General features: G+C 36.1%; 1 protein-coding gene and 1 pseudogene across 1 annotated transcript; both read right to left on the minus strand.

The window, feature by feature from the left end:
* LOC132557866 (uncharacterized) lies at positions 1-8,900 on the minus strand. Its single transcript, XM_060222393.1, has 5 exons — positions 8,712-8,900; positions 3,849-3,930; positions 2,674-2,739; positions 1,536-1,593; positions 1-1,214 (listed from the first exon to the last, which is right to left on the minus strand). Exons 4-5 carry the CDS (start codon positions 1,573-1,575, stop codon positions 1-3), a joined length of 1,254 nt encoding a protein of 417 aa, XP_060078376.1. The 5' UTR covers positions 1,576-1,593; positions 2,674-2,739; positions 3,849-3,930; positions 8,712-8,900.
* Positions 8,008-13,713, minus strand: part of LOC132557867 (uncharacterized) — a 20,821-nt pseudogene continuing 15,115 nt past the window's right edge.

Genomic DNA, 13,713 nt, shown 5'->3' on the forward strand with positions numbered 1-13,713 from the left:
TTACACACTGTACTGTAGTAGTTTTACATTGTTATCCCCAAACACTACCCACAGAACATCGTCCCTGTCTATACCTACAGCCCCTGTCCTCACTCTGTCTGTGTGTATGATCCTGAGGAACTCACCACCTCCACTGAGGAGTAGGACCCTACAGTTGTCACAGTCCCCTATGATGAGGTTCCCCACACTGTCATACACCACACCACTGGGGTCAAATCTTACACGTCCTGTTTGTGGTGTTTGTTTATATGTACTGGGGATGTCACCTCTATATACAAACACTTCCTGGAAGTCAGTATCCATGACAACAACACGTCTGTTTCCATCACCACCGTCACGTTCCATGTTGATATCAATCACTGTGACATTGTGAGTTACTGGACACTCTGACATCCTGCATGGTGTATACACTAATGGTTTCCCAGTCCCTACAGCCATTGTAGTGAGTACCATTTGACCTTGTGTAGTAAATTTACAGATGTGTTTCTTCATCCCCACAATGATATGGTTACTGGCTGTAACACATATACACCAGGGTCTCTCCTTGGTTCTGAATTTGTTTGTAAGTCGTCCTGATACCAGCTCCATGATGTTGTTGTCCTCGTCACAGACCCACAGTGTGTGTGTTGTGGGTGATAGACTGATGTCAGTGATGACAGCCGTGTGTGTGACCTTCTGTACTACTTTACCTTCCCTGTTAAGGAGAGTTAATGTTTTCCTGTAATCCCTGGTCCACACCTGACCATCAGTGGTGGGACATATAGACCCAATGTCACATGGAGACTTCCACTCCTTCACCACTTTGGTCTCTGACAGTAGTGTTTTACTTATCACTGCTTTCTTCCCTTTTACTCCTGTTTGTTGTTGTTTAGAGGATTGTTCCTGGTCACCTGATGCTAAGACTGACCGATCCTGGTCAGCTGATGTTTGACCTGAGGTGGTAACTGTCCCTAAGGCCAGTTGTAGATGATGTTGTGGAGTTGTGTTAGGTGTGAAGCTGGCCGTACCCAGGACAGGATTCACTGGGAGATGTATTGTATGTACTTCACACTCTGTGTCGTAGATTTCCAGATCAGAACCATGCTGGAGGGCCACCTTACATTCCTGTAGTTGTTGTTTTAGTTGTTTGTTGTATGTCTCCAGGTCTTTTTTGTACTTTAGAATCAGCCTGGCATTGTCCTCTTCCATCTTTTTGTAAACAGAGAGTGTACGTGCTGTAAGCAAATCAAGGTCTTGTTTTATTTTATCCGTTTGAGATTTTAGTTTGAGTGATAATTCCTCAAAATTGCTGGTGTTGTTTTTAAGGAGTGTATCCACAGAAGATATATATTCCCTGACTTGTTTCAGGTCATTTTGTTCTGTTTTGTCGATAAAACTTTTAATATTTTGTTTCTTTTGAGGAGTAATTGCACTGAGTTCACAAACATCATGACCTTTGTGAATGGACAGTAAACATGTAAGGCAGATAATTTGATCACATTTCTCACAATAAAGTTCCAGCGGTTTCTCTTTATGTTGAATACATGTTTTCTGACCTTTAGGACGGAAAGCGGTTTGACCAATTGGTGTTGCCATGGTGAAGATCAGAGGAATCTGAAAAGAAACACAATTTTTTTTTTATATAAATTTGTTATATATATTTGTAGAGGTTTAAGTAACAAAAAATTACACGCTCATAAAATAATGAAAGACCCTACAGGTATATTGGTGTACACCACTGTTTGATTTTAATTTGTTCTTTAAAATCTTTCCCTTCTTTTCTCTTGTTTCTTCTATTTTTGCTCTTATATGAAATCTGAATAATCCTTTTAAGAAATAGCAATAATAATCTTTTACTGGGACATCCAAGATGACTGTCAGCCATGTTGTCTCTCTGACCAGTTCCAAAATAAAAAGGCAAAACTAGGAGCTGGAACTAGAAAGAAAACCTACATATGGAATTTGAGAAAGATCAATCAATTCTCAAGAAAGAGAAATAACTTTTCTTAGTAAAAATCCAAGACGCTATTTATCACCCACTTTGTTTTTTTCAACTTTCATTGTCACAATTCAAGATGGCCACCAGCTGTTAACAGCTATTTTGTTTTTTTCTGATCAATCCCAAAATAAAATGACAAAAGGGCACAACAAGTGATTAAGGAAAACCTACGTATGATTTTGAGAAAGATCAAGAAATAGCGATAGCAAGAGCTGTTCACAGACGATTGACAGATGTTGGATGGGTGACAGATCACAAAAGTAGGATATTTAAATAACCCACCATCATCAGATGGCGAGCTAATGAAAGGTACACAAACAATGTAAGGTTGGGTGAAATAATGATATTTATATATGTATATTCTAGTACATTCCAGAATTTATCCTTGATTGCATTGTTGTCACCTCATTCAGCAGTCATAACAAGATAACTTTGCCAGTTATAGTCTCCGACAAATTCACAGCCTCAACAACATGAACTCATACCAGAAGTATGAAGTTCCTGTTTCCTGTGACTAGTAGTGTAGGAGATAGAGCCCAGACAACCTTTTTTTAAATGTAGGTCAAATGTCAAATGTATGCAGAGTGACATGTTTTTGATACAACACATCTCAGCAAATATGACATTCCAGTGACAAGTAGTGCAGGTGATACAGCTTGGACAAATTCCCAAAATTAATTACATGCAAAACTCACCTTTTATATATGCCTTCAGCAGAACATGCTGGATATGAATTTTTCAAAATTAGGTCACCAAAATTTCTGAAAATAGCAAAAACAATATCTAACCATCCTTGAACATACAAAGACTTTGTAATATGAAGATTACATAACAAGAGGCCCTAGGCCTTAACAATCATCGGAGTATAAAGATATATAAGAAAAAGGCCAAATAGGCCTGAATTGCTCAACTACTCTAAAGCTTACAAAGAGGACATTGTAGGTTCTGAAAGACATTTTCTGTAAACATAAAATCCTCTTCCATATACATGCTGCTACACAGATACCATGACCACGGACCTATTGCTTGTTGAAAGAAGAAATTATTAAGGTCTCGACCCCTTTCATCCCAGAGATCTTGAAAGTAGATCATGGTCAATCATTTGAACAAATTTGGAAGTTCATGATTAAAGTATGATAAAGATCCAATATCTAAAGCCTGGACCTTTTGGTTATTGAGAAGAAGTTGTTTAACTCTTTTACTCTACTTGACCCCTTGTGTCCTTTAAGACTGGACAAGGTCAATCACATGAATGCAATTGGTAACCCTTCAGCTCAGCATGCCACAAACCCAATATCAGCACTCTGAGCCTTTTGGTAACTGTGAAAGTTGTTTGAAGATTTCAACACATTTGGCTCGTGTGACTTTTAATGTTGGTTAAAGTCATTCATTAATTTTAACAAACTTAGCAGCCCTTTATCCCAACATGTTACAGGCCAAATATAAGAACCCTCGGTCTTTTGCTTAATGAGAAGGAATCATTTGAATGGAAAGTTTACACATGGTGCACAGCAGACAGCACAGGACAATAGATCAAACACAATGGCCTAACAAGCAATTATTGCCTTTGGCTGCAGAGATCAATACCTAGATTCATCAACCAGATACAAGATCATACTTACCGAGGACACGCCTGTTTGTAATTGCTCTAGCTCTAAGAACAGGACATGCTTTTTCTAGTCACCAGAACAATAGCATTAAATTAGCCACACTAAAACCTATTTGCTAATGATAAATGTTACACAATATTTCTTGCATCATATAAATTTTTTTCTATATATGTTATATAAGAATTGCTTCCCTTGATTTTCACACGAAGATAGACGTACCTGGTATATCACAGATCACTCAATATTTTACAGTCACTTACCAAATGTTTTACCAAATTTTCTACTGGACAAGTGCTTTCTGTTTCATCACCAATAGTGACTCACCACACTGCCATCTTTAACCTATTCAAAAGATAAGGAAACATAATGAAAATTTACATTGGAGGCAAATATAAATGTTATGTTTGCTTGATGTCGTCCATTTTACATTTTATCTCAAAATAACTGCATCCTATTTTGTTTTCCTGTTTTTTTTGTTTTGTTTTCCCGTTTTTTTTTTTTTTTTTTTTTTTTTTGTTTGTTTTGTTTTTTGTTTCTTTGTTTCGTTTGATTTTGATAAAAAGTTGATCAAAATCTACTTCTGGAAAGATTACAAGAGTACCACAAGTCAGAACAATATATATCATTCTTATGCGATTGAAGAGAATTACATGTATATGTATATCCTTTACCAAAATAAATACAAATATAGAAATAAAGTAAACAATCCTTATCATTATGTCACTGGAATAACACAGTTTATGTTGTTTTAATAAAGCCTACTAAGAAGACAAAAAAAAGAAAAACTTGTCGAGTCATTAAGCAATTTGAAAAAACAGCAATACATAATTTTTTTTGAAAAAAAACCCCATAAAATTTTAAAGAGAACCAAAGCTGTCAAACAATAAACAAGAGGCCCATAGGTCTTTCGGACCAGGTGAGCTATAAAGGAAATAATGGAACTAGATTCAAATACTTAAAATAACTAAGGGAAAATAACTCTTCTAAATATTGTCAAGTCTAAGTTGAGAGAGATCTCAAAACAAAATTTGATATTGAAGAAAAAGGCATTAACTTCTTAAAAACAAAATATGCTGTTCAGGAAATACAATTTCACCAAACTTTACACAATTACAATACAAAATACATCAAATGATGTACTCCATATATTGATATAAAATCAAACCAACCAGGGAAATATGGAAATCCCGCATCTGTAATATCATTATCCTTTCTGGAGAAGTGGCTTATTCTAAAGGCCAGAAGACAGAGGAACAGACTGATGAAAAATGGACAAACTGGTCTCAGAGCAGTAGAACTTGTAGATTAATTAATCAAACTAAGATGTTTTTAATTAATTTCAGATTGAGCCTCCAGTTGTAACTATGTTGGTCCAATGAAACAAACACCCCTATTATAGTGCATTTGCACTCTTGAAGTGTCATGAAATAGACAATCCTGAAACTTACATTTCTGCATTGATTACATTCCCCCAAGTCAAGGTAATGGACAACAAGTAGAGGACTGGTAAAAAAAAATAAATAAGTGGACTTCCAATATTTATAATATGACCAAGGAAGTGGGCTGAAAATGATTGTTACAGTACTGGTCCACTGGCCAGGTGTCCTGATATCATTGATTTTGTGTTTTTTTTATGTCCATAAAAATTTAACGATTGTAACTATATCTGCAAGCTGTAATTTAAACAAATGAAAATTAAAATAAAATATTGGAAATGGTAATAACGAGACAAAATTCCAGGAGAGTGATCTATGCATGAATTCTTTAGAGTGGGTGATAACAAACTTTTAAATGTGACAATCCAAGATGGCAGCCTGTCAGCCATTTTGTTTTTCTTATCAGTCCAAAAAAATCAAATGAGCACTAATAGGGAAAAAGGAAAACCTACATATGAAATCAGAGATCTACTTTAACAAACTTTACTTGATTAATCCAAGATGGCTGTCTGCTGGCCATTTCGTCTTTATGATCAAACCTTAAAGCAAATGAGCACAACTAGGGACATAGGGGAACGTATATGTGAAATTGAGAAGAGTTCCATTCAGTTCTTCTTAATTAATAGGGATAACGAACTTTACTCTGCGAAATCCCAAGATGGCTGTCTGTTGGCCAGTTTATTTTTTCGATCAGTCCCAAAATCAAATGGGCACAACTAGAGAACAAGAGGAGCTTATGCATGAAAGATGAGAAAGTTCTATGAAGTATTTCTCAATAAATAGCAATAACAAAGTTTCAAAGTCAAAATCCTAGATGACCTCCTGTTGGCCATTTACTTTTTCTTATTAGACCCAAAATCAAATGGGCTCAACCAGGGACCATTGGGAATCTACCAATGAAATTTGAGAAAGATCCATGCAATGTTCTCAAGAAATAGCCTTAAAAACTTTGGCAAACGACAAAAGACTATGAATGTAGGGCATTTTGAATAGCCAATAATCTGAGGATGGTGAGCTAATATAATGAATCATGAAAAATGCATACACATTTTAGCAGACACCTAGCCCCTATGTTGACATTTTTCACAGATAGAGTTTTGTTCAGTAATCCATTTTATGCCTGGTGTTTTATTATAGTATACTAAATATAGCTTGGATAATTATACAAATACGACTTAATTATTCAAAATAAAGTATTTTAGTTTTTATGTTGTAATGACTAACAAATCAAGATGCAAAATATTACTGCATGAGTGAGAAAAGTGTCGTTTTCTATTAGAGTTACCTCCCTTATATTATCACTCAAATGTATTCCAAGTTTGTTCGATATCAAAATATATTTTCATTTCACTGATTTCATTTTTCACATTACGAAATACCCTTATTGACGGAACATCATATTTGTGTGTGACTGACTCCAGGGATGTAAAATGTTCGTTCTCCAACAATTTAAGACAGTGCCCTTCCACAATCCTTTTGTTTTGAAACTGAGAGTACAGTATACTGCTAACGATGTAAACACACACACATATATATATGGCAGGACATGAAGACCGCCTGACTCGTCTGCTGAAAGGGGAAAAAACCGTTAAAGTTGACTTTAAAACCGTTAAATAAATAAGACCACCTGATCAGTGATGGGGATCTCAGACCACGTACAGCCTACAGGCTGTTTAAACACGGACTACAGATATGAAAGTTCATGCTTTAGCCTGACTATTTTTCTCTCTATGTCTTCATTTATAAAAGTTAAACAGAAGTTAGGTCAATTAGCATCTTAAATACACCTATGGAACCATTTAGCAGTGAAATCTTCATCCTCTTCAATTCCTCTGTCGTCTGCAATGTCGGTTCCGTCGCTGTCGTCGAAACGCTTTAAAAGTTTATAGCATGATGTAGGGGAAGTAACTCTGATAATATTTAAACAATGAATACACTCTTCACAAAGTTCTTACTGTATTTTTTTTTTTTTTGCATGAGTCCCTTCCCTACCCCCGCGCATGCCAGCGCGGTGACGGTACATAGCATATCTAGATTTCAAATGTCTCTTAAAGATATTACTGTTCTATCGATAAAGAGTTAAAACATGTATCTGCTCAAGCGCTATCATCCCATACAATGAAATAAATACTGTCGACATGTGTATGTACCGGGGATTGAAAGTCTAGATTAGACGATCGATCCTGAATTACCCAGGACGGTGCATGAATCTGATGGCAGTGATTTTATTATATGGCCGGAGTGTCTACATCATTTTAGAGTATATTCTATATATTCATAACATAACACTGCCTATCGCGATCCTCTGTATTATACGTCATTCATGTAAAGTTGCATTTGTGAATTTAGTGACTAGGTGTCAGCAGTCAGGCAGACCGTCAGTCTGAAGTCACAGTTTGTTGTTTCAATAATGTCCATGTGAAAATGATGTTACAAACGCTACCAAATAGTAGCGTATATAGTATATATGTACATATTGGCATTTCTGGGCTACGGTAGATAGCCGACGTTTACCGGGATTTCTCTCTACGCGAGTGACGGATCCAGAAAGAAACGTCACACTAATAACATCCTGGATATGACCCAGATTGTTTATAGATAGATAATCCAGCAAAACAAACTGATGCTAAAACTGTCTCTTGTATGTTAGCTTGTCATATTAACGATCTTTAGCTGTCTCTGACAACTTTTTTTCTAATTAGTGTGAATTTCATAACTTAACTGTTTAAGGACACAGAAATAAAAAATCACTAAATAAACAATAAAATTTACAGATAACACGTTCTCAATTGCTTTCAAATTACCTCCCCTTAATCTACAGACGTGCATCTAGAGACATTTAAATACAAACTGCACATACACATGCTTCAGTCTAAATTATAAAAAAAAAAAAAACAACAAAAAACCCATGATTGGCACCTCATTCATAGGACACTAAAAACAACATCCAAATATAAGGAATTTGACGTCTTAGTTAATTCTGTTAACTGAAGCCATCTTCATGGGCACTGTTGGCAACAATTTTTGATACAAAATGCTCGATCTGTTTAATAATTTAATGTAAACTTATTAAAACATTCAGCGATCAATTTCAGAAATAATGGTTCGTACGATTATCTGTATTGCAGGTAGATATACATATGTTTTAGGTAATAATACACGTATACTTGTACTGAAGGTAGATCTACATGTGTTTTAGGTGATAATACATACATGTACTGAAGGTAGATATACACGTGTTTTAGGTAATAATACATACCTGTATTGCAGGTAGATATACATGTGTTTTAGGTAATAAGGCATACCTGTATTGCAGATAGATATACATGTGTTGTAAGTAACAAGACACCTGTATTGTAGTTAGATAAACTTGTATATTCTGTAATGAAACATACCTTTACTGCAGGTATATAGACATATGTATTTGGTAATAAGACCTACTTTTTTTTATGAAATTAGATATACTTGTGCACAGGATAAACAGACCTTCCTGGATTCCACCCAACCCTATCTTACTCAACTACTGTTGTGGGCTGCCTGTTGCAAAAAATATGTTGGACACTTTCCCACAATCACCACCCACCCCATCTCATCCCATCAACCTCTATTGACCGTCTCTTGTACCCTACACATCTTACACACACCACGCCACCCTACCTTTTCTCGCGTGACTACATTATATCTTACCTGGATGTTTGAGGTGAGATTTTAGGAAGTCAACTCTGTATCTCCACACTTCTGATTGTCAAAAGAAGCACACATACAGATGTATTATCATTGTCGACCAAGTCATTGTTTCTCTCCTTCTTCTATTATAGCCCTTTCCCTCCAAGTAAACTGATCAATTCCTGGTTGTAATTGCTGATCTACATGTACGTACTTATACACAAACACTAATACTTCCTTGTTCTATGCTGTTTTAACAGGGACGATAAGCCGGTATATTGCGCAGTTGATCTGTCAAGGTTATTTTTTAAAGTTCCGCAGTGTAACTTTCACATAGTGTCAGATAATTATGTGTTGAGCTCGGAGCGCTGTCTAACTAAACAAGATAACTAAACAAAACAAGTATACTACTAGACAGTCCTGTTTCAAAATAGCAGGTTTAATTCAATCTTGATATCCATCTTGACGGGCCTCGATTTGTCCTCTCTCACACATATATTGTAGTTTTGGGCTTATCTCCATAATATACCTGTGCATTTGATACTAATCCATGTTGGGTAATAATACATACCTGAACTGAAGGTAGATATACATATGTTTTAGGTAATAATACATACTTGTACTGCAGGTAGATATACATGTGTTTAAGGTAATGCTACATACTTGTACTGCAGGTAGATATACATGTGTTTTAGGTGATAATACATACTTGTACTGAAGGTAGATATACATGTGTTTTAGGTAATAATACATACCTGTACTGAAGGTAGATATACATGTGTTTTAGGTAATAAGACACACCTATATTGCAGATAGATATACATGTGTTGTAAGTAACAAGACACCTGTATTGTAGTTAGATAAACTTGTATATTGTGTAATGAAACATACCTTTACTGCAGGTATATACACATATGTATTTGGTAATAAGACCCACTTTTTTTTTTATGAAATTAGATATACTTGTGCACAGGATAAACAGACCTTCCTGGATTCCACCCAACCCTATCTTACTCAACTACTGTTGTGGGCTGCCTGTTGCAAAAAATATGTTGGACACTTTCCCACAATCACCACCCACCCCATCTCATCCCATCAACCTCTCTGGACCGTCTCTTGTACCCTACACATCTTACACACACCACGCCACCCTACCTTTTCTCGCGTGACTACATTATATCTTACCTTGATGTTTGAGGTGAGATTTTAGGAAGTCAACTCTGTATCTCCACACTTCTGATTGTCAAAAGAAGCACACATACAGATGTATTATCATTGTCGACCAAGTCATTGTTTCTCTCCTTCTTCTATTATAGCCCTTTCCCTCCAAGTAAACTGATCAATTCGTGGTTGTAATTGCTGATCTACATGTACGTACTTATACACAAACACTAATACTTCCTTGTTCTATGCTGTTTTAACAGGGACGATAAGCCGGTATATTGCGCAGTTGATCTGTCAAGGTTATTTTTTAAAGTTCCGCAGTGTAACTTTCACATAGTGTCAGATAATTATGTGTTGAGCTCGGAGCGCTGTCTAACTAAACAAGATAACTAAACAAAACAAGTATACTACTAGACAGTCCTGTTTCAAAATAGCAGGTTTAATTCAATCTTGATATCCATCTTGACGGGCCTCGATTTGTCCTCTCTCACACATATATTGTAGTTTTGGGCTTATCTCCATAATATACCTGTGCATTTGATACTAATCCATGTTGGGTAATAATACATACCTGAACTGAAGGTAGATATACATATGTTGTAGGTAATAATACATACTTGTACTGCAGGTAGATATACATGTGTTTTAGGTAATGCTACATACTTGTACTGCAGGTAGATATACATGTGTTTTAGGTGATAATACATACTTGTACTGAAGGTAGATATACATGTGTTTTAGGTAATAATACATACCTGTACTGAAGGTAGATATACATGTGTTTTAGGTAATAAGACACACCTGTATTGCAGATAGATATACATGTGTTGTAAGTAACAAGACACCTGTATTGTAGTTAGATAAACTTGTATATTGTGTAATGAAACATACCTTTACTGCAGGTATATACACATATGTATTTGGTAATAAGACCCACTTTTTTTTTATGAAATTAGATATACTTGTGCACAGGATAAACAGACCTTCCTGGATTCCACCCAACCCTATCTTACTCAACTACTGTTGTGGGCTGCCTGTTGCAAAAAATATGTTGGACACTTTCCCACAATCACCACCCACCCCATCTCATCCCATCAACCTCTCTGGACCGTCTCTTGTACCCTACACATCTTACACACACCACGCCACCCTACCTTTTCTCGCGTGACTACATTATATCTTACCTTGATGTTTGAGGTGAGATTTTAGGAAGTCAACTCTGTATCTCCACACTTCTGATTGTCAAAAGAAGCACACATACAGATGTATTATCATTGTCGACCAAGTCATTGTTTCTCTCCTTCTTCTATTATAGCCCTTTCCCTCCAAGTAAACTGATCAATTCCTGGTTGTAATTGCTGATCTACATGTACGTACTTATACACAAACACTAATACTTCCTTGTTCTATGCTGTTTTAACAGGGACGATAAGCCGGTATATTGCGCAGTTGATCTGTCAAGGTTATTTTTTAAAGTTCCGCAGTGTAACTGTCACATAGTGTCAGATAATTATGTGTTGAGCTCGGAGCACTGTCTAACTAAACAAGTTAACTGAACAAAACAAGTATACTACTAGACAGTCCTGTTTCAAAATAGCAGGTTTAATTCAATCTAGATATCGATCTTGACGGGCCTCGATTTGTCCTCTCTCACGCATATAGTAGTTTTGGGCTTAACTCCATAATACCTGTGCATTTGATACTAATCCATGTTGGGTAATAATACACGTGTTTTAGGTAATAATACATACCTGTACTGCAGGTAGATATACATGTGTTTTAAGTAATAATACATACCTGTACTGCAGGTAGATATACATGTGTTTTAGGTGATAATACATACTTGTACTGAAGGTAGATATACATGTGTTTTAGGTAATAATACATACCTGTACTGAAGGTAGATATACATGTGTTTTAGGTAATAAGACACACCTGTATTGCAGATAGATATACATGTGTTGTAAGTAACAAGACACCTGTATTGTAGTTAGATAAACTTGTATATTGTGTAATGAAACATACCTTTACTGCAGGTATATACACATATGTATTTGGTAATAAGACCCACTTTTTTTTTATGAAATTAGATATACTTGTGCACAGGATAAACAGACCTTCCTGGATTCCACCCAACCCTATCTTACTCAACTACTGTTGTGGGCTGCCTGTTGCAAAAAATATGTTGGACACTTTCCCACAATCACCACCCACCCCATCTCATCCCATCAACCTCTCTGGACCGTCTCTTGTACCCTACACATCTTACACACACCACGCCACCCTACCTTTTCTCGCGTGACTACATTATATCTTACCTTGATGTTTGAGGTGAGATTTTAGGAAGTCAACTCTGTATCTCCACACTTCTGATTGTCAAAAGAAGCACACATACAGATGTATTATCATTGTCGACCAAGTCATTGTTTCTCTCCTTCTTCTATTATAGCCCTTTCCCTCCAAGTAAACTGATCAATTCCTGGTTGTAATTGCTGATCTACATGTACGTACTTATACACAAACACTAATACTTCCTTGTTCTATGCTGTTTTAACAGGGACGATAAGCCGGTATATTGCGCAGTTGATCTGTCAAGGTTATTAATTTTTTAAAGTTCCGCAGTGTAACTTTCACATAGTGTCAGATAATTATGTGTTGAGCTCGGAGCGCATGTGTTTTGTCTAACTAAACAAGATAACTAAACAAAACAAGTATACTACTAGACAGTCCTGTTTCAAAATAGCAGGTTTAATTCAATACTTGATATCCATCTTGACAGGTAGATATACATGTGTTTTAGGCCTAATTATACATTTGTCCTCTCTCACACATATATTGTAGTTTTGTGTTATTAGGTCCATAATATACCTGTGCATTTGATACTAATCCATGTTGTAAGGTATATACATGTGTTTTAGGTAATATACATACCTGTACTAGATATACTGAAGGTAGATATACATATGTTTTAGGTAATAATACATACTTTTACTGCAGGTAGATATACATGTGTTTTAGGTAATAATACATACTTGTACTGCAGGTAGATATACATGTGTTTTAGGTGATAATACATGTGTTGAAGGTAGATATACATGTGTTTTAGGTAATAATACATACCTGTATTGCAGGTAGATATACATGTGTTTTAGGTAATAAGGCATACCTGTATTGCAGATAGATATACATGTGTTGTAAGTAACAAGACACCTGTATTGTAGTTAGATAAACTTGTATATTGTGTAATGAAACATACCTTTACTGCAGGTATATACACATATGTATTTGGTAATAAGACCCACTTTTTTTTATGAAATTAGATATACTTGTGCACAGGATAAACAGACCTTCCTGGATTCCACCCAACCCTATCTTACTCAACTACTGTTGTGGGCTGCCTGTTGCAAAAAATATGTTGGACACTTTCCCACAATCACCACCCACCCCATCTCATCCCATCAACCTCTCTGGACCGTCTCTTGTACCCTACACATCTTACACACACCACGCCACCCTACCTTTTCTCGCGTGACTACATTATATCTTACCTGGATGTTTGAGGTGAGATTTTAGGAAGTCAACTCTGTATCTCCACACTTCTGATTGTCAAAAGAAGCACACATACAGATGTATTATCATTGTCGACCAAGTCATTGTTTCTCTCCTTCTTCTATTATAGCCCTTTCCCTCCAAGTAAACTGATCAATTCCTGGTTGTAATTGCTGATCTACATGTACGTACTTATACACAAACACTAATACTTCCTTGTTCTATGCTGTTTTAACAGGGACGATAAGCCGGTATATTGCGCAGTTGATCTGTCAAGGTTATTTTTTAAAGTTCCGCAGTGTAACTTTCA

The sequence above is a fragment of the Ylistrum balloti genome, unplaced genomic scaffold, assembly GCF_031769215.1.
Source record: "Ylistrum balloti isolate Yb309-2 unplaced genomic scaffold, AGI_CSIRO_Ybal_v1 Utg370734, whole genome shotgun sequence".
In the NCBI taxonomy this organism is placed as follows: domain Eukaryota; kingdom Metazoa; phylum Mollusca; class Bivalvia; order Pectinida; family Pectinidae; genus Ylistrum; species Ylistrum balloti.